Here is a 26,729-nt window from a genome sequence, read left to right on the forward strand (position 1 = left end):
ATAATGTATGATTGTCATTTACTTATGAAAATTTATTTACATTTTGTTTACTGTGATTATTACCTATATTAATCTAATTTTTAATTAAAATTACTTTCATTCTTCTTTTATATGATTATATCTACTGTTAAAGAGAGAATTTACTACAAAACTACATTTCCTATTTTAGCTCAACATCTAAAGTGATGTCCAAAGTGCTCTAAAAAAATTATATACGCGCTTGCACTTTTATGTTTTTTATGTTATTATAAAGCACTTGACCATGACAGGATATATTTAAAGCAGTCAGTTTGTCAAACAAGAATTTCCTAGCAATTTACTTCATTTATATAACCGACATGTTGCCTAAATAGCATCTCACGCTCAAAGATAATCCTAAGGTCTTTAATCTCACGAACACGATTAATTGTGGGTAGAATAATTGAATGTTAATTTATTTAGATTTTCGGCAAATGAAACGCATACGCTTCCCACCTACCAAAGCTATCTTTAGAACTAGATTATATTTAGCAAAAACAAACAAAACTAAATATAGTTTATTTATTTGGTTTCTCTGTTAATTTTTATACTCTCATTTCACAGTCTTGTGAATATCATTTAAACATAATAAATAGATGCAAGAATTGAAAAAAAAAACAAAAATATATGTATAATATGTCGGTAAGGGACCAAATTCATAATGATGCAGCTGGTAGAAACCACAAAACACATGAATTTTAGTATAGAATAGTAATTAAGTATAAAGACAATTTTATAATTCCTGTACGAATATGGACCCTTTCCTGATACAATTAGGCAACCCAACAATCCTCTAGCAATATACTATTGCTACAGATATATAATGAGAATAAGTGACCCGAAAATTTCACAGTAAGAGCAAGTTACTGCTAGGACATAATAGCAATTCTCAATTAAAGATGTGTTGCTTTTTTTTAACATACCTAAGAAAAATATCGGTTCTCTAAGGTTTTTTATCTTCCCCACTCAAATTTAAGCGCATATACTAAATATAGAAAAGCATAAAATAATGTTTATAAAGGTTAAAAAATACCACATCAGTAATGTTTGTTAAACTTATTATTAACTCTTGCCTTGTTAATATTGCTGCAACTTAGGATAACTCTATAAAGTATGTATGGCGATTAAAACAGCTTATAGTACTTTATTTGACAAGTGATTAGTTTAATTAAGTAAAATATATTGTGTGTCAGTTAGTGATGCACTTCCATGAACCCCCAATAGCTCATTAATTATCTAAACCCCCTTAATTAATGTCTCACATACTAAGCGATTATTCAATGAATTTGTAACGTCTCATATTCTCTGTTATCAAAATTACTGATACTGTAATGGGGACAAAACAATTTAAAATTAAATGATCCAGATAAGTAACATCCACGGTGGAAGCCACTAATGGCAGTACCACTCGACATGATTGATATATAGTTTAATAGTGTTATTCTCAATGTAACTAACTTGCGGTTGGTTCAAACAAATTCTCCTTGCTTATACGAAACGTGCTGAAAATGTCTAGGAGCTGAAACGTTACGAAATAGGATTACAAATTGGTAGTTTCACACTAACCACAACAGATATTATTATGTCTAGTAAATAGAAATATAAATTATATGAGATCATATATCAAAATTTAAATAAAGTCCCTAGTAATATCAAGCAAAACTACAGTTATTGACAATTGTGTGTGCACTTATAAAACTTCACAATGCTAAATCGGGTGAGTAAACTAGATAAAAAAACATTTTCAGTAAATGATGATGAGTATATGTTTTTTTATTGCCCATTAATTGAGTTTTTGTTTATTTTGCTTGACATATAGCAAAATTCGAGTCTAAATAAAATAATGAAACAAAAATGTTATCAAACATAATTTATTTTAACATTGTAGTACATACAATGCAATATATTATCGAATAATTAACTACAGTTAATTATACAGCCACAATATTTTATAGGTTAGAGTTGTTTTATTATATTTACATTGAACTATTTTCCACACCACCCTTGAGGTAGAGTTCTAGACGCGTTTTTTTATGTAGTGGTATCCCCTGGAGGCCTAATCCACCTAACTAATAATTGTATTTTATCAAAGGAATTTATAAATTGCGACAGGCAATACATTAAACATCTTGATGACGTATGTTTACTGCTTCTTTGGATGGACTATATATTCAGTTTTCTTGACGAGATATTTCTATTCCCAATAGTTGTTGAACCTTTTTTATACCTGCTAATGAACACTATTCAATCTTAAATATCCTAGAGCCGTTATTTGAAAACACATACCAATACATTATTTTGTTTTCGAAACAATATATTATTATCTAAAGGGAGAAGCCCATGTTATTATAGATAAAATTAAATATTCATATACAATAGTTAGGCTAGTAATACATGTATTGTAAACGTATTCATGTTTGATATTCTCTACATGAGGTCGATGTATAGTACCCTAAAGGATTATATAGTCCTTTAAAGGAACACGAAATGATATTCTTACAATTTCGTTATATTTAATTAGGGTGGTTTTGTTTATAACCCCTTTAGCTCTTGTTGAATAGAGGTCTCTTGTGTAAAATACCAATTAGTTGTTTTCCTTACTATAAGTGATATCAAATTTTATTACGGTGATTATAGTCATATTTAATCTTTATTGCAATTTTCTTTAATAATAGACCATATGGAAAGTTGTTAACGCCTTCTATATATAAGTTAATAAAGAATTCTCCAAGGATGCTTAACTTTAACCGGGATTATATCATCAGCTTCATAATATCATATCGATCTCACTCATATTTACTGTAATAAAACTACAGATACACAAACTGATTATAAATTGATAAAACTGTAACAAAAGTTGTTAATATAAATGTTGAAACAATTTTGTTTTAATTTTATTTTATTCTGGAATATGCTTGTTCCCCAATGAATACAAAACTCTAGCATCAAAATAACAAAATATTGTGCATTTTTTAAAAATAGAATATTGCTTTATTAATTCTTAAGAATTGTTCTCACTCCAAATCTTACAATTGTTCTTTTTCACTTAACCAAAAAATGTCTGCGAAGTTTATCATATAGGAAATAGTTTTCTATAATTTATAAACGTTAAAATAGTTTTTGTTTTGTTTTAATGAATTAACATATTAATATCAAACCTTACTACAAATATGTTTCTAGTATTAAATAAACTCCATTTAATTAACTGATAACTAATGTTATAATATATGATGATTTAAATGAAACAAAATCTCTTCCAAAAAAATCCTTTAGAAGTTCGGATATATTGTTCTTTTGGTAAAATTTATACATAATCAAATAACTACCGAGAGAACAAGAAAACAATAACTAAAGCGTATTTGAGACTATACAGATACGTATAATTAGAACAGTTTGTTTTCACTTTATTAAATCCAAAAAGCAGGAGCCAACAAATAAAATATTAAAATTTGCTATAACGAAACAGAACATCTGGCTTTTTGTGCGGGACCAGTATAAAAGGGAAATATAAAAGAGCATAATTTATTTCATATTGAACATCTCTATTTTACAAACGTCCATCAATTTTTTTCTATATTAATTATTTTCCAGTCGATATTACCTAAATTTCACGTATAATGATATTTTAACGTAAAATATTCATATAATTTACTATACCGTTTACCGCTAAGCCTTTCAACCAAAGTTTTTCATATATTTTACCAATTAAAATGGCTATATTAATTACCTTTAATACTGGTTCAAAAATATGGAAATATGACGTATACTTATAACTAATGAACTTCCGGAAAATGTTATTATATTTCCAGTATCCAAAAAAGCTAAAAAAACCCGTTTTATTTTTTTGATTCATTTTATGTGTAGTGGTATAGATCAAACGTTGACTGAATGAGTTCACTACAGACCATCAAATCTTGTTATGGTTATCATCATCTAAGCGTATCAATCTTGGAAAGTATCTCCTCTTTCGTATTCATTCAGTGATGGAACATTTCTTCGTCAAAACCTAGGTGTAAAAATCTTGACTATTGATAAATAGAGGAATGTATATCAGCTGAATTGAGACGTGATACAAAATGATATGGAGGGAGCAGAAGAAGGGTCTTGACAATGTAAATATATCCCATGGTAGTATCTTCACCATACTCGATTTACCCATGCTAAAACACATCTGTATTTCTAAAATAAGATATAGACGTTTTTGGTTGTTTTAGTGCATTTTATTTTATTTAAATTGATTTTTTTGCTATTTTATGGTTATGTATTTACGGTTTTTTTATTTGTTTATTGTCTGTCACCTTAAGACATATGTATTATTTGGCGATTAATATTATCTACAACTGTATTTTATATGGTTACGATCACAATATGAGTATAGAATAAAAATAACAAAATGTAATAATATAAAAATAACATAGTAAAAAGGGACATGACTTTAATGATGGTGAAATTTATATAAGGTATAAACAGTCGGATATCAACATTTATATTCAAATCTCATGATGTAGATTAAGGACTTCAAGGAATTTAAGTTCAGGTTGGTTGTCCGTGGTGAACAAGTCTGATGGGCGGTGAGAGATATTAAGTTCGGTTCTAAATGTGCTCAAAAATTTACATTCTAAGTGCATATGGCATATTGAGTAAGGGGAACCATAAGGCACTAAGACAGAAACATAAACGAGGGTATTGTGGGGGATAGTCTCCCCTTCCCAGATGGGAATAGATGAACCTAAAATGTCCTAGGATAAGTCAATTAAGGATAATTAAAAAGGACCTGAGTTTGGATTGTAGGATAGAGGGGAAAATATCGTGTTTTATTGTCCATAACTTGTTGCTATCTTTCTAAGCTATTGCTTGGTCCCGGCTGAATTAGTTTATATCATTTAATTTCAATTCAGTATGAGGGAATATGATTATAACAAGTCAATTGACAAGTCCCTGGCCTGACACATAGATGGCGCTACTAGAATTAAATCCATATGTTTTTTAGTTAGCCCTAACCCTCAAAAGATGCATGTGTAAACTTGGCAGCTGTCAGATCTAATGATCTATGATGATTTGATTTGTGAATTATAGCATTTTGTGTGAAACAACTTTTGTTATTGTGAAAATAATGGATAAAAACGAATTTCGCGTGTTGATAAAATATTGCTTTTTGTAGCGAAAAATACAGTTGAAGCAAAAACTTGGCTTGATGCCGAGTTTCCGGACACTGCCCCATGAAAATCAACCATCAAGGATTGGTATGCTAAGTTTAGACGTGGTGAAATGGGCACAGTGGACGCCCAAAAAAGGTTGTTACCGACAAAACCATTTAAAAAATCCTTAAAATGATTTTGAATGGTCGTAAATTGAAATTGAATGAAATAGCAGACACTCTAAAGATATCAACTAAACGTGTACATCATATCATTCACGAATATTTGGGTATGAGAAAGCTCTGTGCAAAGTGGGTGCCGCGCGAGCTCACTTTTGACCAAAAACAACGACGAGTTGATGATTCGGAGCAGTGTTTCAAGGTGATCAAGCGTAATTAACCCAAGTTTTTGCGTCGATATGTGACAATGGATGAAATATGGCTCCATCATTTCACTCCGAAGTCCAATCGACAGTCATGCGAGTGGACTGCACACAATGAACCCGTTCCAAAACGTGGGAATATGCAACAGTCCACTGGAAAGGTTATGGCGTCTGTATTTTGGGACGCGCATGGAGTAATTTTCATTGACTGCCTTGAAACAGGAAATACCATCAACAGCGACTATTACGTAGCGTTATTGGACGGTTTGAAGGACGAAATCGGCGAAAAACGGCCGCACTTGAAGAAAAAGGAAGTGCTGCTTCCCTAAGACAATGCACCGTGTCATATGTCAATGAAAACGATTGCAAGAATCCATGAATTGGGCTTCGAATTGCTTCCTCATCCACGGTATTCTCCAGATCTGGCCCCTGACGACTATTTCTAGTTCTCAGATCTCAAGGAATGCTCGCTGGGAAGAAATTGTTGTCGAATGAAAAGGTAATCGCCGAAACTGAGGCCTATTTTGAAGCAAAGGACAAATCGTACTACAAAAATGGTATCGAAAAGTTGGAGGTTCGCTATAATTAGTGATGAAATGGCCTCATTGACCATAAAGTCAACTTTTTCGTTTCCCTCAATTCTCTTATGGCTGAGAGTCCACTCAAGAGACATTTTCTTGCCTATCTAGCTCTTGGAGTGTGTTATGCAAGTTAATTATTAATGAATGATCACATGAGTGCATTTAATTGTACTGGGATTAGTTATTCACCAGGCCCTTCTTTCAATAACTGAAGAGTTACAGTATCCTACAAACTCTAAATAATCTAGATTCTAATAACATGAAGGAGACTAATATGTTCTAACAATTTCTTATTTTATCCACTTTTTTCGTAGTTATACTGCTACTATTATTTTTTATATATGGATAAAATAATAAATTGTTATCAACAATATATTAATTATCAACAATTTATTATTATTATATCTACCAAAGTCACGAGATAGATAATAACCATTATGAACATTTAATGAGAACGAGAATTCTCTATTAAAACGTCCGTATTTCAAAGTAATGAGGTAAGTCGATTTGAGAATTAATATTTTAGAGGATATTGTACAAAACATTCCGATTCGATGGAACTGTATGATTAAAAGCCCCGAAAAAGACAAACAGAATACAGAAATGGAAGCTTTGTAACTTTCTTTAATAAATCTCATAAATCAAAACCTGGTAAAGTTAACTAGTTGAAGCAACAAACAAATTCTGAATTTTAAAAGATGTTGATACTTTCGAGTCGGGTAATTTCCTAATGGAAAAATAAATAGCATGGAGATTTCGAGCCTTTAGTATCGGTCCCTGTGGCACGATCATATTTACTTTGATTTAATTTATCTAGTTAATTTCGTAGACGATCTCCTACAAATCCGATACTAGAAAGCCGAAAGTTTTTTTACGTCGTGGCAAAACGAGTTCTGGAATATAGAGTGTGTTTTTCTAATTTATAGAAAAGTTTTAATGGATACTTCTGGGCTAACTGAATAAAACGGTCTAATTCATATCCGGGCACTAATCATCTTACATTGGATCTACTTGAGTACAATCTTAAGTACAAATTAATTTATTACTACTGTTCTGTTGAACTTCAATCTTCTGATTTCTTGCGTGTTGTCCGGTAGCAGTATTACTTTACTTCCCCGTTGCTGTGATTTAACAACCTTATTTCACGTTTTAAGGCAAAATCTTAGATCACTTCGTATATCCATTTGATTTCGAGGTCATAGTGCAGCTCTTAGTTAGTTAGGTGGCGATAAACATTGGTAATTAGTCGTAAAACTTTTCGTATGTGCATTGGATTACTAGTTGGTTTGATGTTTTAGTGCAACTCCATATTTGCATCCCATAGGTCCATGGGCATCCGTCAAGTGATATAATTAGGTTTTGTTGGCAGATTTGGAGCTATTAAGCTGTATTTTCCAGACTCTAGTCCATTTGTAGATCTTGTTGATCGTTACTTGTACTTTGTCTACAGCTTTAGACAGAGATACATCTTTTGCCATGATGACTGTTCCAAGTACTATTTTTGTTGTTGTTCGGATATCAGCTACCCTACACTAATGGCTACCTAAATCCCACTCAAATTCCAATTAATTCTCTGAAATTAAAACTGATGTGAAGATACCTTTTCCAAAAATCCTAATTTTTTATTCTAGAATTTGTAAAGGTAAGACATTGTTGCATAATTTGTTATATAATGTCGTCATTGATTAATATTGTTAGCATATACTGGCAATTCAAAATATTGGCGCTTGATAGACACTACTATTTTTCATGTTGAATTAGAACTGAGATAAACATTATTTGCAGGAAATTTAATATTTTTTCTTTATTCAACAAGGACGTATTGCTGAAACCCTAAGAATGATGTTGGCAACGTGTGGGGAGACAGAGAAAACGGAAATGGAATAGTGAAGGAATATGAATATCAACAAAATAGATAAAATAATCAGAAACAGCTTTTAACTAAAGTAAATGAAAAAAAATAAATATTTAATTTTGTTGGAAAAAATCTTCTTCCTCTTTTATATTACATTTGGCAGAACAGCGCGCTTGAAAATCACAGCCATGGGCATAACAAAATCGTAATTTTCGAAATACTGTTTCTTATAATAGACGACTCACTCGGGGCGAAATAAAAATGAAAATTGTATATTTTAAAAACGCGATATTTTCTTTGAAATCAGAACGCAAAAATTGGATTTTGAACGGTAGGAATATGCTTTGTTCTTACTTTAAATATCTTTCTTTTAAGTAAACCATATGGGGTAACGTGGACTTTAATACACCGTGTAGACTGAGAATATTAAATTACTTATTGATTCTTGAAATTCGTTCTTATCTGGCAAAGAGTTCAGAAGCTTCTAAACGCATTAGGATTGCAAAACACCATTTTATTCTATTTTTATTATTTAGTTCAAGAAAAACCAATCATAAAGTCACAAAAAGTTCTATAACATATTTAATAACCGACACATTTTATAATCTTTCTCTTAACGATAAACTTGTTAAGTAAGCATTTTGGCTTTTAGTTCTACTATATATAAGACAAAATCAAATTACTTCCAATTTGTTCTTAGACTGAGAACTACCTACAAGTTCGAAATTTAACACTAGCAACTTTCTGGATGAATGCATGACATTCTTCTGCGTAAACTTCTCAAGCCATCTTATATTACGAAAACTCAAACTTGCAAAGATTGGATATTTTCTGGTTTTATTTTACTGTTTTAATGATGTCTTATGGTGTAAAAGCACAGAAAGGTTTTTAATACTTCCTTTTATAATAGATTGTGCAATAAGTATTAATATTGTATTAGTATTGCCGTTATATGTTTATTCATTTTTAATTAGCTCGTGCAAGCAATATCTTGGGTAAATTTTTGTGTTTCAGAAAGTTGTGAATATTTAGAAGTTTTCAAGAATAAATAGAAGTTTTCTAGATCATTTAGAACGTATCAGTCTCCATCCAGTCCTATATTATTAGATATATGTAGTTTTCCTTATTCCACGTTGATATCTCTTAATTATCTCTTAATTAGTTCCCTCCTCCTATATCTTACTTTGTTTCTTTAATTTCTCCCTTTTTCTTATTTTCTCTTTGTTCTTCTTCAACTTTTTCTTCAATTTCCCGCTTTTTCTTACAATCTCTAGTGTTTCTAATTTCAGTCCTTCATCATTGTTAGCTTTTTATACCTTAAAAGGAATTCTGGTTGTAAATTATGTTTAGATTACTTAAAATCATATCCCAAAAAATTAATTATTGAACTTCAAGGTATGTATGTATTCAAATGTATTTCAAGGCAAAAAATTTATTAACTAATATCTAAATGTATTAGGCCAGTTTATACTATAAATTATCTGGTTGATTTAAATAAAGATCGTAAATAATTTACTCAATAATAAAAGAAACCCAAAAAGCAAAAGTATTTATTTGATATTGAACACGAGGAACATAAATCACACTTATTGCGATCCAGATTTATTGTGGAAATCTGCCCTAATCTATCATGTTTACACAGTCCTGCAGATGTGCTTGATTCCAATAAATAAAAACATATACCCAAAAGGATGGTTCAGCTAATGGCTCAGCCATTTTTACACCATCCTGTATACTCATCAAAGTGTCGTGTATCGGTTTTTTCCCACCCGAAGCGTAACGATTCAAATTCTCATCAGATTTCCATACCTTTCCCCAAAATGTGGAACGGTCATTTTTGTTACATGAACAGAAATTCTGGCTATAAAAAGCTTTGACATCGCGTAATAACTTGCGTCGAACAGGTTTTATTATGCACACAGGCATTTTTATTTTCAAACATTTATATATCATTCATGTTCTTGTCACAGGGAATTTTTAATAACGTTTTAAATCAAACGCCTTTTAACTCGTCAATTTTTATTTGTGGTGGAAATGGATCGTTCCCGTCCTCCTCTCATCTTTTGTGGTTAAAATATTTCATTTTTTTTTAAATCCAATCTATATTTTATACATACAAACTAAATACTATCCAATAATATGCTCAAATAATTAAAATAACTTTAAATTCAGTTTGAAATTATCATATCAGAATGCTGATAACATCATAATTCCTATGTGTATAATTGTCATTTTCTAATAAAAGAATAACAGGCTAACAGGAGAGTTACTAATTTTGAAGCTTTTAAAACACATCAAATAATCCTCATAATAATAGGAATTTCATTTATAATAGAAATTTACAAATCCAATCTACATTTTATACATACAAAATAAGTACTATCCAATAATATACTCAAATAATTAAAATAACTTTAAATTCAGTTTGAAATTATCATATCAGAATGCTGATGAAATCATAATTCCTATGTGTATGATTGTCATTTTCTAATTAAAAATAACAGGCTAACAGGAGTGTTACTAATTTTGAAGCTTTTAAGAAACATCAAATAATCCTCATAATAATAGGAATTTAATTTAAAATAGAAATTTACAAATTCAATCTACATTTTATACATACAAAATAAATACTATCCAATAATATACTCAAATTATTAAAACAACTTTAAATTCAGTTTGAAATTATCATATCAGAATGCTGATAACATCATAATTCCTATGTGTATGATTGTCATTTTCTAATGAAAAAAATAATAAAAAAATAACAAGAGTGTTACTAATTTTGAAGTTTTTAAGGCACATCAAATAATCCTCACAATAATAGGAATTTAATTTATAATAGAAATATACCTCAGTATTTTAAACTGGAACTTTAAATATAACAGATGCTATTGAACGTTCCAGTTTTAAACTAAATGAAAATAATGTTTAAGAAACTGTTTTTTCAAGGGATTATAAAACAATAAAGAGATAATACAGAAGCTAATTATTCCTCGATGCAACTGATGATAATGTAGTGTATTTGATAGAACTCATTATTAAACTGGATTTTTTTTCAAATTCGCACGATATGCTTTTTTTGTTATTTGCTTTATGTTGTTTCAGTACATGTGAGGATTTAATTGACGCTAAAATTGTTTGGTGCGTGATTTTTCGAGAGAAAAAAATTCGGTATCCGCAATAAGGTTTATTTATTTCAAATAAGGTAAATATTTACTCTGCAATGAATAAAACGATATAATAATATGATCTTAATTAACAGTATTAATGTAACGTAATATAAGACAAATTAATGAAAATTATTTTATACCTGTTTATTTTCAACCCAGAATACGCTTAAGGTTTGGTTATAATCTCACTGACAGTTCTCAATTAATTTAAGCCACTTTTTTAACTACATTTATTACTTTCAAAAAACACGGTTTCTGAATGTTGTAATATTTCATGACAAGAATCTATCCAATAATCAATATGCAGTCAGTTCTTTCGTCCTAAGTAATTATAATTAATGCCTTCTCAAGAAATAGTGTTTGATGCCTTTTGTTTAAAAATGTCCGCATAATAAGGACATTATACCTATTATTGTGTTTTCTGATATAATCTATGCCACATAGATTTTTTTGTATTGACATAACTATGTGGCAGAGGCCAGATTTGAGATCATTCGAAATTGTATGTTAGATAAAATAGAGTTCATCAATTTAAAAGTAAAATTGACTTAGTTTGCCGCCTTATCACAGGCTTTAAATAAAATTTCGCAAGATTTAAAAAGCAAATTAATTGAATCAATGCCTCGAAGAAGTCGGAAAGTAATAAGAAATAAAAATTTCTTAAACGAATATCGGATATTAAATTATTTTTGATTTTTCAGTATTAATTTCTTCGTTTATGATAAATATTACTGGATACCTTTTAACAAAATGTTTGTTCTATTAATCTGATAATACAAATTCTCTACGTTTGTGAACTAGCACTATATTAATTATTTTATTAAGAATAATTACAATCATTGCAATTTTATTTAACAATTGTCTAAGGAATAATCTGGCCAAACCATGTTCCTATACAAAACACGTAGACATGAGTAGACGTTGTTAAGTTTATGAGTTCCATTACAACTGTCTAGACGCGACCTTATAAAATATAACTTGAAATATCACAATCCCGTACCTTTCTTTACCAAATTTAAATAGCTCAAGATGATTTTACGCTTGATAAAAATAGGATAATACACAGAGCGAAGTTAAATACTCTAAGGCAAAATAGATATGTAAATGTTGTTTTTATATACGTCAGTTCTATCTAACTTCTCGCTCAAGCAGGTCCAAACTTAAACATGAATTGTATCCCATCTCGAGAGCAAGATGTATATGCAATTATAACTTTACTATTAATAAAACCGACGCACTGACAATCGAACATAAAAGCGATATATCTTAATACTATTAGTCCCAAAACTCTGTCATTTTTAATTTTAAAAAACCTTGAATAAATATTTTAAAAAACTTTTATATTAAATAAATCACGTCTTTTATTTAATATATTGGTATATTTTAGGCTTCGAGAAATTCCTTATTTTTTATTTTAACAGAGAAAAAATTAAATCCAAACCCAGTATATTAATCACCTTATCCGAAATGACAGGAAATTGAAAATTATAAATCAATACCGAAATTACTTTAAGGAATATTTTTTTGCCGAATTTATGCTTTGAATCTAAATTTGCTAACCCGGGTATTTATTCCTAAGAAGAAAATAATGGAAAACACTTTTTATTACGAAAATATTTCAGTCCTTATTCATATTGTGTTATGACACGGAATAATTATTAAAATGTTGTTGTTAGGAAATAAGTGACGTATTAGAAACGAAAATAAATATCCCAGTTATATAAATATATCTTCATTAAATAGAGATATAAATAATTCTACGAGATGTTAAACGAAAACATTTTTTATATTAATATCATAACAAACATAAACATTTTCCGTTAAAGCTAATTTGGTCGTTATATAATATCATTCTTTTGTTATTAAAATATCTTATGAAATAATTTACATTCATAAACACGTCCAAAATTAATTATAATTATTGAATTATTTTTATAAAATCGTAATAAGTAGGTATATGATTGACATTTTCTAATCAAACGAAATGATACTTTATGCAAGTTATATCCATGTTACTAATCCTGGTATTTACTCCTGAAAAGAAAATAATGGTAAACACCTTTTATTACAAAAATAATTTGGTCCTTATTTGTATTGTGTTATAACATAGAATAATTATTAAAATATTGTTAGTGAATCACTTACGTATTAGAAACGAAAACAAATATTTCAGTTATATAAATATATCTTCATTAAATAGAGATATAAATAATTCTACGAGATGTTAAACGAAAACATTTTTTATATTAATATCATAACAAACATAAACATTTTCCGTTAAAGCTAATTTGGTCGTTATATAATATCATTCTTTTGTTGTTAAAATATCTTATGAAATAACTTACATTCATAAACATGTGCTAAATTAATTATAATTGTTGAATTATTTTTATAAAATCGTAATAAGTAGGTATATGATTGACATTTTCTAATCAAACGAAATGATACTTTATGCAAGTTATATCCATGTTACTAATCCTGGTATTTACTCCTGAAATGAAAAAAATGGTAAACACCTTTTATTACAAAAATAATTTGGTCCTTATTTGTTTTGCGTTATAACATAGAATAATTAATAAAATATTGTTAGTGAATCACTTACGTATTAGAAACGAAAACAAATATCTCAGTTAAATAAATAAATCTTCATTAAATAGAGATATAAATAATTCTACGATATATTAAATGATAACGTTATTATATTAATATGATAACAAACATAAACATCTTCCGTTAAAGCTATTTTGGTCGTTATATAATATTGTATCATTATTTTGTTATTAAAAGGTCTTATGAAATATTTTGCAATAACAAACATGTCCTCAGTTAAGTATTATTATTATATTATGATTTTTCTAATAACATAATTCCTAGGTATGTGATTACCATTTTCTAATCAAACGAAATAATGCTTTATCCAACTTGTATTCCTATCATTAATCCTGTTATTGATTACTGAAAAGCAAATGATGGTAAACACATTTTATTACGAAAATATTGTTGTTAGAAAATCAGTGACGTAATAGAAACGAAAAGAAATATACCAATTATATAAATAAATCATCATAAAATGAGATATAAGAATCCGAGATATTAAAAGAAAACATTGTTATATTAATATTGTAACAAGCATACATATCTTCCATTAAAGTTATTTTAGGCGTTCTATAATATTGTGTAATACTTTTATTAATAAAAGGCCTTACATTGATAAACATCGCGGATATTATAAATAGAATTGTTATGTTTTTTCTAAGAACATAATTTCTCTGTATATGATTGTCATTTTCTAATCTAACTAAATAATACATTATTCAAGTTTTCTTCCTGAAGTGAACAGAGCTAGAGACAACAAAACAACACTGTCAGTATCTTCATAGGAATATACAAATATATATAGATCATATTAAAAGTCTGAAATTGTCAAAAATTTAGTAAATGTTAGGCAATAAACAATACGTCAGGAACTTATCCATCTATTAATATCAATTACTATATCAGACAACCTAGTAACGAAGTATATATTTAACTATTAAAGAGGCCGCTAGCTTGACAGGCATGCACGTAACGAAAACAGCTGAATAATCATTTGCACCAAATGTACTGGTTTATAGGATATAGAACGTAGTTGTCCATCGAAAATACATTTTACCGAAATACCAAATGTGTATTATTGAAATACGCATGTGCATATTAGCATAGTTCGTTTATTTTGTTATAGTCGCAATTACATTGATACATCCCGTTTAATATGATATAGGAAAGAAAGTGAAAAATAGAGTGATATTGAAGTAAATAAAATGTTATGAATTTCATCTTTATTGAATATTTTAAAACAATCGACATTCATAAATAAACATGGGAAACCGATGAAAAATAATTGACACTAAGCCACATTGAATATACCACAACCTTTTAATATTAATAGTACTGAACCATATACGTGTTCCGTTACGTTTATTTTTGTTATAACGTATTATCATCCTTTAGCAAACAAAGCATGTTAACACGAAGTTTCCATAGTTTTTACAATTCAAACATCAACGAACTATAATTTAAACTCACACTTTACGATATCATAACATTACCCGCTAATTTTCCTACACCCGCAATTTTAAATGAAAACATATGATAACCGCATTTATTCATACTCAATTTTCTTGTGCTTATTTTAGATGTTTTATGCAACCGAAAATTACCCCATTGACTTTTATATTGTTTACGCTAATACCAAAAAAAAACACACTATTTTATTACTTACGTTTATTCGTAAAATTTCGAATAACATTAGAGAAGAACTTTAAATTTGACCGTACCCTCTCAACTAATACATCACTGTCAGCAATTTCTTTCTTGTTTCAGTATGGCCAAGAGCACAAATTTCACCATCAGGAAAGTGAATACTACGAACAGCGAGGCATCGTTTCAAGTGAAAGGTTTGAGGCCTTACACAGTTTATAGCTTCCAGATAATAGCATGGAACACAATCGGCCCAAGCAATCCTAGCAAACCCTCTTATTTTATGGTCACTTTGCGGGAACGTAAGTCCTAGTAATCTTTCTTTTGCTTTTTCAAATTTAACAACTCAATTTTAATTTCTTGTTATTGAATCTCAACGACGAAACGTTTTGTTGTTAATTTAGTATTATTTTCCTCAGGGATTATTTAAATAAGATAAATATCTAGGCCTCTATATCTGAGTATACATGGATATTTTAAACTACATATCTGACACAGAAAATCCATCTCAGTCACGCCACTAACTAAGCTGATTAAAGAGATGAAGAATAAAGTTATCAAACAATACTATAAAGAGAGAAACAATATTAAAATACAACGTGGGGCAAAAGTCCCGCTACCATTTTGATTGCGTATAACTTTGCTTAGAGAAAAGATAAGTAAGTTTTGTTTTCACAAAAAGTTTATTTGGTCCTTACATTTTTTTTCGGTGATTGAAAAATTATAATGGCTAAATGGTGACCGATTCGCTATGCAACTTTTGACACTTTTTAAAGCATTTTTCATGACATCCTGCAACATCTGAGGCTGAATTTCTTCAATTTCGTGACAAATGTTGTCTTTAAGATGTTGAATCGTTTGGGGCTTATTCACATGAACTTTTGATTAAAAAAAAACATAAGAAACAGTCTGGTGCTGTTAAATCCGGAAATCTGACTGGTCATGCTAAATCGCCATTTCACGAAATTAGTCTTCGTGGAAAAACGTCATTCAATAATTGAATTGTTGAACGAGCTGTGTATGCTGTGGCCCATCTTCCTGAAACCACATGTTCTCCAGTCTTTGCTCTACCATTTCCAAGAAAATTTCGAATCATGTCTTGGTACCGTTCATCAGTAACAGTAACTTCAACACCTTGGTCATTTTCAAAAAAATAGGGATCAATGACGTTCGCAGCATGAATATCACACCATACAGTTGTTTTTGGTGGATGCAATTATGTTTCATGAATTAATTGAGGAGTCTGTGTTCCCCAAACCGACTGTTCTGTTTATAGAGGTGGCCACTGAGAAGAAAATAGGCTTCGTCGCTCATTATCAAATTAGGAAAAATCTTCAATTTCACCAGATAGCCTTAGGATTGCATTACTGTACTCAATTCGTTGATAAGAATCCCTCGGTAGAAATTTTTGAACTAACTGAATTTTGTACAGGAACATTTTCAAGTCAGTTTCCAAAATTCGCTTTACCCTACATGCAGAAATGTGTAACTGGGAACCACGTCACTGAAATGATATTTCTGGGGACTCTGCAACACTATCGCGCACAAGAGCCACATTTTCGGCATTAGGAGACGTCCGTTATCTTCCAGTACGAGGCCTGTCTGCTGTCGTACCGTACTCTCGAAAATTCGCCCGTAAACGATGAATTGTGCTATTGTGAGGCACTGGACGATAAGGATATTTATAACAATTTTCGCTGAATGGCAATAATGGAACGATTAATTTTAATAAATATTGTCACTATTTCTGCTAGTTTTTGTGGTATATATTTATCTAAAACAGAATTTGGACGTCTACACAACACAATGGTTAAATCGAAACTGAGCTAAGCGTCACATAACCGAGATGGCGTGCAATAAAAATAGTAGCAGAACTTTTGCCCCACCTGTTATAATATTCTTGTTTTTATTTGTCCATATCAAATTTTCCTATATATCGTATAAATTTTAAAGCATTTTTTCCTCAGAGATTACTTAAATAAAATAAATATCTGACTTTCTATATCTGTATCTATATCTAACTTTATATCTGAGTATGTATGGATATTTTAAATGGCATCTTTGACAAAGAAAATCTATCTCAGTCACGCCAATAACTAAGCTGGATAAAGAGATAAAGAATAAATGATAATAATAAATCAATAAAGTAAACAGATGTCTATTTAAAAACAAAATTAATTTAAAATAAAGGAATTATGTAAATATAATGTTATTGCTTTAAATGTTCACGATAAATTTTCCTATACATCATATAAAGTTTAAAACATTCGATATGATGCTTGACATAAATAAGTGCATATTTAGTGTATTTGGAAGGCCTGAATGTATTTTGTTATTAATTTAATATCGTTTTCTTCAAAGATTATTTAAATAAGATAAATATCTGGGTCTCTATATCTGAATCTATATCTAACCCTATCTCTGAATATGAATGGACATTTCAAATTATATCTCCGAAATAGCAAATCCATCTCAAACAACACCAATAACTAATCTCAGCAATGAGATAAAAAGTAAAGTTATAAAACAATACTATAAATAGAGAAACAAAGTTAAAATATAATATTCTGCTTTAAATATCCATAACAAATTTTTCTGTATATCGTATAAATTTTGAAACATTCGATATAATCCTTAATAAATAAATAAATGTATATTTAGTGTATTTGCAATGTGCGAATGTATTATGAGTGTAAATGAATTAAAACAAATAAATCTTTGTTTTAACGTGATACCAAAAATAGATGGTATTGGAATTTGGGTAAAATATGTATGAAACGTCTTTCATGGTTCGAATTGCTCATGGGGCCTAAGATGTTTTATTTGAGAAAAGTTTCAAGCAATATGTCTCGCCAGTATGAAAGTTTAAGTGTTTCTCGTTTATGATTTTACCGATTTGTTATGTATTATAAAAAAGGTTTAAATATAGAGAAACGTTCTACCGTATATAACAAAAGAAATTAATTAATAGCATAACTAACTTTAAACAAATTATTTCCTATAGCCGATTATAAATATGGCCTTTGTGGCAGTGAAGTACCTTATATTCATTAAATATAGCAAATACACTATACCGATTTCAATATATAGATTTAGGAGATATATACAAGAGAAATATGTAATGTGTATCTATGTCTCACTGTTAATTATTGATTAAAGATTCAAGATAAACTTAAGAACAGTATGAAACATCATATAGGTTCAGTGGCAAAGTTTTAAGTATACATTTCGCCGTCCAAGCCATGCCTCCACGTTATTCTCAATTCCGAACCTCAATGTTTGAATTGTGTATTTCCTGCATTTATTTAAAATATGTTTTACTGTGAGTGTTATGTGACACTCAATACAAAGCCGAGGAGGTTCGCCATTGAGAAAAAACTCGTAGATTATCCTACAATAATCCATTTTTACACAGGATTCGTACAGATAAACTTTTCCTTATATCATCTATATATGGTAGATCTTAATAACTTCTTTTGATCTCCTATAGTTTATTTTCATCCAACAAATCCCAACGTAACTATTCAAGCCTTTTGTACAGTTCCAAAGAATGAGTATTTAAGTCTTTATACTAAAATAAAAGCAAGGTAGTCAGCTCGCTCATTACCCTCTATGCCCGTATGAGATGACAGCTATATGAACAAAACATATTTGCGATTTAATGATTTAATTTTGTCAGTAATGACCTTGGTTAGAGGGTGTTTGGGTTGTGCGAAACTAAGGTTTTTCAGCCAAAATCCAGCTAAAGTTATTTTGTTATTAATAATGAAGGCAGCGGTATAGGTCAGTTTTAGTCTATTTCTAATATCCCAGAACCGATGATATGTTGAAATTATAGAGCTCTTCACGATTTTGCATGTCATCTTTGTGCAGGGGCCATGCTAATCTTCTCTGTATTGTGCCAAGAGATCACAATTCAGCCATCAGTATTTGCCAGTATATTTGCCTTCTTTCTTGGATCACTGGTTTTGAATATTGGAATTTTATACTGAAAAATGTCTTGAAATTTGTCAAAAAGTTGCATGAAAGATATAAACTGTAATAAAGAACATTCTGACTCTCATAAAATTTGGTTTGATTATAATGAATAATTATTAATTAATAAAACTTCAAAATTAAATTCCATTCTTAGTAAATCGAAATATTTCCTGTAGAGAAATAGAAACTAAAGATAGTTTTAGTATGAAAATATTATTTATCACTACAAAGAGAAAAATGATGTGCATGTCTTACAAAACACCAAGAAACACAATAGATTTCAAGATGAAAGTAAGACAAGCACCAAATGTCTTTTATGATTCGAGTTACTCGCGGGACCAAAGATGTTCAATTTCTGAAAAGTTTCCAGCAATCTGTCTCACCAGCATGAAACTTTAAGTATTTTCGTTTATGATTTTTCTGAACAATTTTCAGATAACCGTATTTCCCGTTATATATATTTTTTTATCAAAAAAGAGTTACGTTAAATCGAAGTTAGAGTATGTAATAAAGTTGGCCCTAGAGGACTTCGAAAATATAATGGCGTGAATAGTTTGATAAATTGTCAATTTAAAGTATAGAGAAGTTTTATGTGACTCCGTGGAATTCGCCTATTATGAAAACATTAGATTTATTATGGCAACGCTAGAAAACACGTAAGAGATATAAATAAATTGATTTTTTAGAACAAAGGAAATTGTTTTATAACAAATATTATTTTTATAGTTGGAGCGTCGTAGCGATATTTAATTTATTCTTTCGAAAATATAAAATGAAATAAAACTATACGACAAGAACGAACGAAACTTTTATCACAACCAATTTGTATACATCCACGAACAAAAGTTTTAATCTTTTAAAGTTCAAAAACAGTTTTAAAACTTCCTCACGTACAATCATTCGTTGAAATTTAGCACCTTTGGAGTAAACCATTATGAATTCACCATTATTTGTGGGTTATTTACCAATTAGGGGAGTTTGGAATGGATTTGCCTTTCATACAATTAAAGAAAATAACCCTAGAAACTTGTAACTTCGTCTCCTTTTTTTTTCTTCCTTTTCTTCCTTTTAAATTGAAGTGTGCTTATAAATTATTTATGAAATAGTTCGTAATTGCATTATTAAACTTAATGAAGGTTATTCTAAAAGTTATATTTAGGCAAAAAAATGTGACCGCTGACAGTTGAAAACCTGTGGAACTCTACCACGTGAAATATCTTGATTACATTGTTGATATTAATCAACGTTAAAGGGAATATTTAATAAGTTAATCATTTACTAAAGCTTGTTTTCACAGTATTTTCAATCAGATCAGAGATGTATTCGGTCTATAATATTAATAAAAATAATATATGCCTTTATATTAAAATAACTATGTGAAGAACTAACACTCACTAACCTTTTTTTAATTGGCATTTCATTAAATCTAATTTCCATTATATTTCAATAATAAACAAAGTGTTGATAACTTTAAATTACTACACCTCTGCACATTATAATAAAGTATTATAGTAAAGAACTGTAACAACTTCAAAGAGCTTTTCTTTACTTTTATGTTATAATTATAAATATGAAATAATAAATGAAGTAATATATGTTTGTATATGAAAATAGTGAATTGCTGACTGCATTCACATTAAAACAATAAATTTGCAATCATTATATTAACTATTGATATTTCAAAACTTAAGGTCTATAAAGTATTTTTTATTAATCTCTTAGAACGTCAACAATCTGCCCGTAGGCAATAAGTATTACTCACTTCAGTAAGTGATTTGCTTTACAACTTATAATCTAAATCTTATTCTAGAGATTATTAAATCTCATTCTATGTGTCTATTAATGAGTTAATATGGTAGTTTTCGTTTGAGCCTACGTACTATAAAGTAAATAATAAAAATAATTGATATATAGTTCACACAATAAAAAGTCATATTATTACATATCTTAAAAGTAAAAACATTAATCTTTAAACACCTTAATATTTATCGGTGCTTTAAAATATTTACAAATTTACTGTTAATATTATGTTCCATCTATACACATTCTTCAGTGTGTTTCAATTTAACTCCTGCATACTTTCATTACTTCATATATATATATTCATATAGTCTTTATATTTTATGTATATTTCTACACTAAAATATATATTTCAAAAACAATAAATTCACCAAGCTGATTAATTTCATATTCTGATTTTAAAAATAACTTCTTTACCTAAATTTTTAAATAAAATTGCAGAATTCTTTGCTTATTTATTACACTCTTCTATCTCACCCTTGCAGGAAGCTAATTTTTAATTTGCCTTCTATGGTTTTCACTAATAAATGAGCAGTTAAAATTCGATGAAGCTATTTTATGATTATTAATATTCTTTGATACATTTAGTAAAGAAGCCCGAAAGTGATTCAAAAGTTGATAGTACTCAAATTTGTAGAAAAAGCTTAATTATATTAAGAACTACCTCTAGTAAAATGATCCTTCCGAGTCTCCAGAACCATATCAATTACTATCAGTCCTTAAACAAGAACGGTTTGTCTTAGCTGTTCTCTGTTTACCACACATCAAATTAAATCAAGATCTGATTTAGAAATTCTAAGTATCCTGTAAACATGGAGGATAGCTTATTGTTGTTATTCTCGAGTTTTGTTAGTCTATTAGGAGGAAATTTTCGCGTATGTCGGGTTTTTCTTTCAAATCTTCCGGTAAAGCGGACTTAATTTATTCTGTCTATAAAAAATGTAAAATAAAATTTTACATGAGCATACTATTCTTAGTCATTTTTTATTCAAACTTACCATAACTCTTTAATAGTTCCAACAATACCGGAATAACCGAAATTAACACAAAATCTTAAATAACACTGCTCAAAATTAAAGAACTAAATTTTGCTACTGACTAATTTCATTAAATAATATTCACATTCGTACAACGTTGCCAGATTTGGTTTTGGTTTTGCCTATAATGTTTGTTTATAAATTTTGTGTCGCCGATGTGACGGCTATTCCTAGTTGCCTGATTTGGCCGTATTTCGTTTTATTAGAATTTATTTATTTGTACATATTACACAAAATTTTGTCCTAAGTATCATTCATCAATTTAAGCTGTAACCGTGCCAAGTTTCACGCCTCTAAGTGTCACCGTTTTCCTCAAAAAGGGAGGCAAAATTTTCGTTAAACCGATTGATAAATAGAGAATCGCATAAAAGATAATACATATCTAATAATTTATTTTTTTGAATATGTCTAAAATTATTTATATTAAAATAATGGTAATGGTAATTTTTTCCTCTCGATTTCTTTGGTACGCAGCAATTTTTTGCCTTGCGAAAAGTTCGAGTTTGCCTCCCAAATTCGTGAAGCAAAAAGGCGTAAATTTATATCCGCAAATTGTCTAGCCTAAGGCTGCTCTTAACAACTTCTAGAATGTGCGGAGGTGCTTTGAGATTATTAATTTATACCGTAAGACTGTGCCTGGCAAAATATGCCTGCATGATTAAATTCGCAAGTCATCGGAGAAACTTGTTACTTATATAGTGTCGGTAAGTAAATTTTTTGTCGAAATAATAGTTTGATTTTTGCTCCATTGTTTTACTTAACCAAAGTAAGTAATTTATCCTTTTTAAGTTTAAGCTTAGTTGAACGAATATTTCAATAATATCTATAATAACAGTTAGTAGACAATAACATTTAGTAGCATTAAATATTTTATTACTAATAAATTTTTACGATCAATGATTTGATCTCTAAATCATATATTTATGGCAGCAATGTCATAAAATGCCTAATGCATATATTCATTGTTGCCACATCGAAAATACCTACTAATTTACTTTATACGTGTCATGTTAAAGCAATGTAAAATATTTTAAATAATCCTAAAAATCTGACTCAGTAGTTTTCTCGGGCTTTCTGAGGATAAGTGATTTTGTTTGGTTGGTTGCAAAAGGTTTTAAAAATGTTTTCATAGAAACTCCAACTTTTTAATCGAGTTCAGGTTGTTCTTATAAAATTCTATACGTTTTACGCCAATATCTGTAAGCTTTATGTAGTTTTGTTCTAGAATGTATAGTAAATCTTCATTATCAGAATTTTCAGAATCTAATGTAATATATTTTTGAAGTGGTGTTATGATTAATATTACAATCTGAATAACTAAAGAACAATGCGCAATTAAGATCAACTTTCTAACTACAATTATTGTATTTCCTTCTTCTTTTCAATTTTCTTTTAATTCTATTTAAAATCATATAATAATTGTCATTAGTGTTATTCATTATTAATTATTTTATTAATTAATTTTTTTTCAACAGTTCATAAAGAGTTGAAAATTATTAAAATTATACAAAAAAAAATACACGGGTGGATTTTTAAAAACCTATCCTTGTTATTTTCTCTTATCAGATATTCTTTCAGTTGCAATTTCATGCATTCTTTTCTTTATACTCGAAGCAACTTGAATCGCAAATTGAAGTGAATGAACATAATTAATTTTCTAATCAGCAAATATTTTATACAGTACAATATGTATAATAATAACTTTTTCAATATTATTTTTTTTCTGTATGGGGTAAATTAAATTTTCAAAATCGATTCATAATTTATTGGTTTATTATAGACATTATTTATAAAAGCAAATATATCCGTATTTCTTAATTTTCCACTACCAGTAATAATTATAAAGAAATTTATAACTACCACTGCATGTATTTCCTTCATCTTTTCAAATGTCTTTTGATTCTATTTAAAATGACATCTTCATTGCTTTTAAAATTATTCGTTATTCAAAATTTTAACAGCTGAAAATTTATTAAAATTATTTAAAACAAAAATACAAGTAGGTTTTTAAAATCCTGTCCTTGTTGTTTTTTCTTATTAAATATTCTTTAATTTTTGAGTTTCTAGGATCTAAAATCGATTTCTCAAGTGATATTATAATTAATATAACGATCTAAATAACTAAAAAAGGATACACAGGTCTAAAACTACACTAAAGTGACTCTCGTAAACTATACTCTGAGATTATCAAGTTCTAAAATGTGTTTTGACTAGTTTAGCATGTATTTGATATCTTTATTAGCGACCACCTTCTTTCAATATCAATTAAACCATTTAACACATTGATCATTTCCCATTAAAAATAACTAGCATATATAATAAAATAATAATTATATCATTTCTACTAATTAATCTACTTCAGGCAAGCAATATTTATAATCAAATTAATCAAAGCTTTGTTAATTAATTTAGTGAATTATAAATGTAATGTGCAATTTGTTACAAGAACAGGTAATTTTTTCTCTGATCGATAAAATATATCCAATGTCAAATTTATTTTTCAAATAACTGAATGAAATGAAAGGTCACTCATATTTTTCTAATAATTCCGGAAGAATCCGCTAGGGAATTTAAAGAAGATTAAATTTTGAGTACGACTAAGGGAAGTAATTTAACGATAATATTTTTATGAAATATCAGTTGTTAGAAGATAAAAAAATATAATAAAAACCTTTTAAAAAGTTGATAGCTATCTTCCTTAATTTAATTTACTTACTTTCAGTATGTGGCTATTTTTAAATTGCAGTTGAGGAGGAAATGAAAAGTCTACAAAAAGGGCTTTTACAAAAATGCGAGTAGGTTTTTAGAAACCTATCCTTATTATTTTCTCTTATCAGATATTCTTTCAGCTGGAATTTCATGCATTCTATTCTTTATTCTGGAAATTATTTGAATCTCACGTTTTTAAACGAACATAATTAATTTTTATTTGAAAATCTTTTATACAGTATATTAATAGTGATAACTTTTTTAATACTAACTTTTATTCTGTAGTCGTATAGATGAAATTTTCATAAATTGTTTCATAATTTACTGATATATGATGGGCATTTATTTATAAAAGCAAATATATACTTATTTCTTAATTTTTTAATATCAATAACAATTAAAAATAAGCTTATAGCTATAACCCTATGTTTTAGTTTTATACTACAACAGTTCCTAAAAAGCTGAAAATTATTAAAATTATTTAAAACAAAAATACGAGTAGTTTTTTAAAAATCTGTCTTTATTATTTTCTCTTATCAGATATTCTTTCACCTGGAATTTCATGCATGCTTTTCTTTATACTGAAAACAAATTGAATCGTGAATTGAAACGAACGAACATAATTAATTTTCTAAACAACAATTCTTTTATACAGCATATTTACAGTGATAACCTTTTCAATATTAACCTTTATTCTGTGGTCATGTAAACTAGATTTTTATAATTCAATTCATAATTTATTGGTTTATGATAGACATTTATTTATAAAAGCAAATTTATATATATTTCTTACTTTTGTCGTACCAATAACAATTAAATACAACTTTCTAACCACAGCCGCTTGTATTTCCTACTTATTTTTATTTCATTATTAAGTTTCTGTATTTTAACAATTTATAAAAAGCTTAAAATTATTTAAAACAAAATTGTGTTTAAAAAATCTTGTTTCTTGATTCCGCATTACCAGAAGCAGTTAAAAAAACAGCCTTTTAACTAAAATCACGTGTAATTTTTTCTCTCTAGCCTGGAGACGAGAAATTTTGCTCAAATTAATTATTGTTAAGAATACTTTGGAAACACCGGGTGTATACATAGAGGGGTGGCAGGCTACACGTGACTAGACTTTATAATGGTTTTTACCTTTTTTCTTTGAAATTTTCTAGAGTCAGGAAAACTAATTCCTATAGAAAATTTCAAATTAGTAGTATAATTAACACGCGTTAAAGAATAGTTACCGGCTATAAGCAAACAAATAGCTTTTTTATATATATTTTAAACAATTCCACTATTAGATATTTTACTTTGATTATTACGGCGGAATAATGAAAATGGTTTACGATTTGTGGTAGATGTATAGATGCTTTCATGTTTTCAACGTGAAATCCAAAAGTATTTTTGCATGATTGCATATTGAAATGGCCTGAAAGCAAAATCAATTACATACATTCGCGGTAAATTTACTAATAATAGTATTGTTTCCATTTTAAATGCCAGTAATACTACTAGTTCTATGATTAAAATAAACTAAATCCCCTCTATGTACTAAACCATTCAAAAATCCATACGTTTTATAACAATATTCTCTTTCATCTGTTATGTTCAAGTCATCTAGTATTAATTAAACATTATTCATTTAACAATTGATGTATTTATTTGTAATGGTATATCTATTTAACTAACTCGCAATTTTGCCTACGTATATTTTATAATTAAATATTTAAAGTTTTTAGAAGTTTTAAACATTTTAGGTATTAATTTTGTCGTTTGATTTTTTTAATAATAAATCGTTAATCAAAAAATGTATATCACCCTCAAAACTAAT

General features: G+C 28.6%; 1 protein-coding gene and 1 pseudogene across 1 annotated transcript in view; one reads left to right on the plus strand and one right to left on the minus strand.

Annotated features, from left to right (window-relative positions):
- LOC143197508 (putative receptor-type tyrosine-protein phosphatase mosPTP-1) overlaps nt 1-26,729 on the plus strand; it is a 277,664-nt gene that overhangs the window by 198,969 nt on the left and 51,966 nt on the right. The window contains exon 5 of the mRNA XM_076406044.1: nt 15,507-15,685. Coding sequence (XP_076262159.1) covers nt 15,507-15,685 — 179 coding nt within the window. The remainder of the gene's footprint in view (nt 1-15,506; nt 15,686-26,729) is intronic.
- Nucleotides 19,212-19,312, minus strand: LOC143197828 (uncharacterized; annotated as a pseudogene).

The sequence above is a fragment of the Rhynchophorus ferrugineus genome, unplaced genomic scaffold (assembly GCF_030347505.1).
Source record: "Rhynchophorus ferrugineus isolate W39M unplaced genomic scaffold, kcgeb_rfMv2 rfM5, whole genome shotgun sequence".
Lineage (NCBI taxonomy): Eukaryota > Metazoa > Arthropoda > Insecta > Coleoptera > Curculionidae > Rhynchophorus > Rhynchophorus ferrugineus.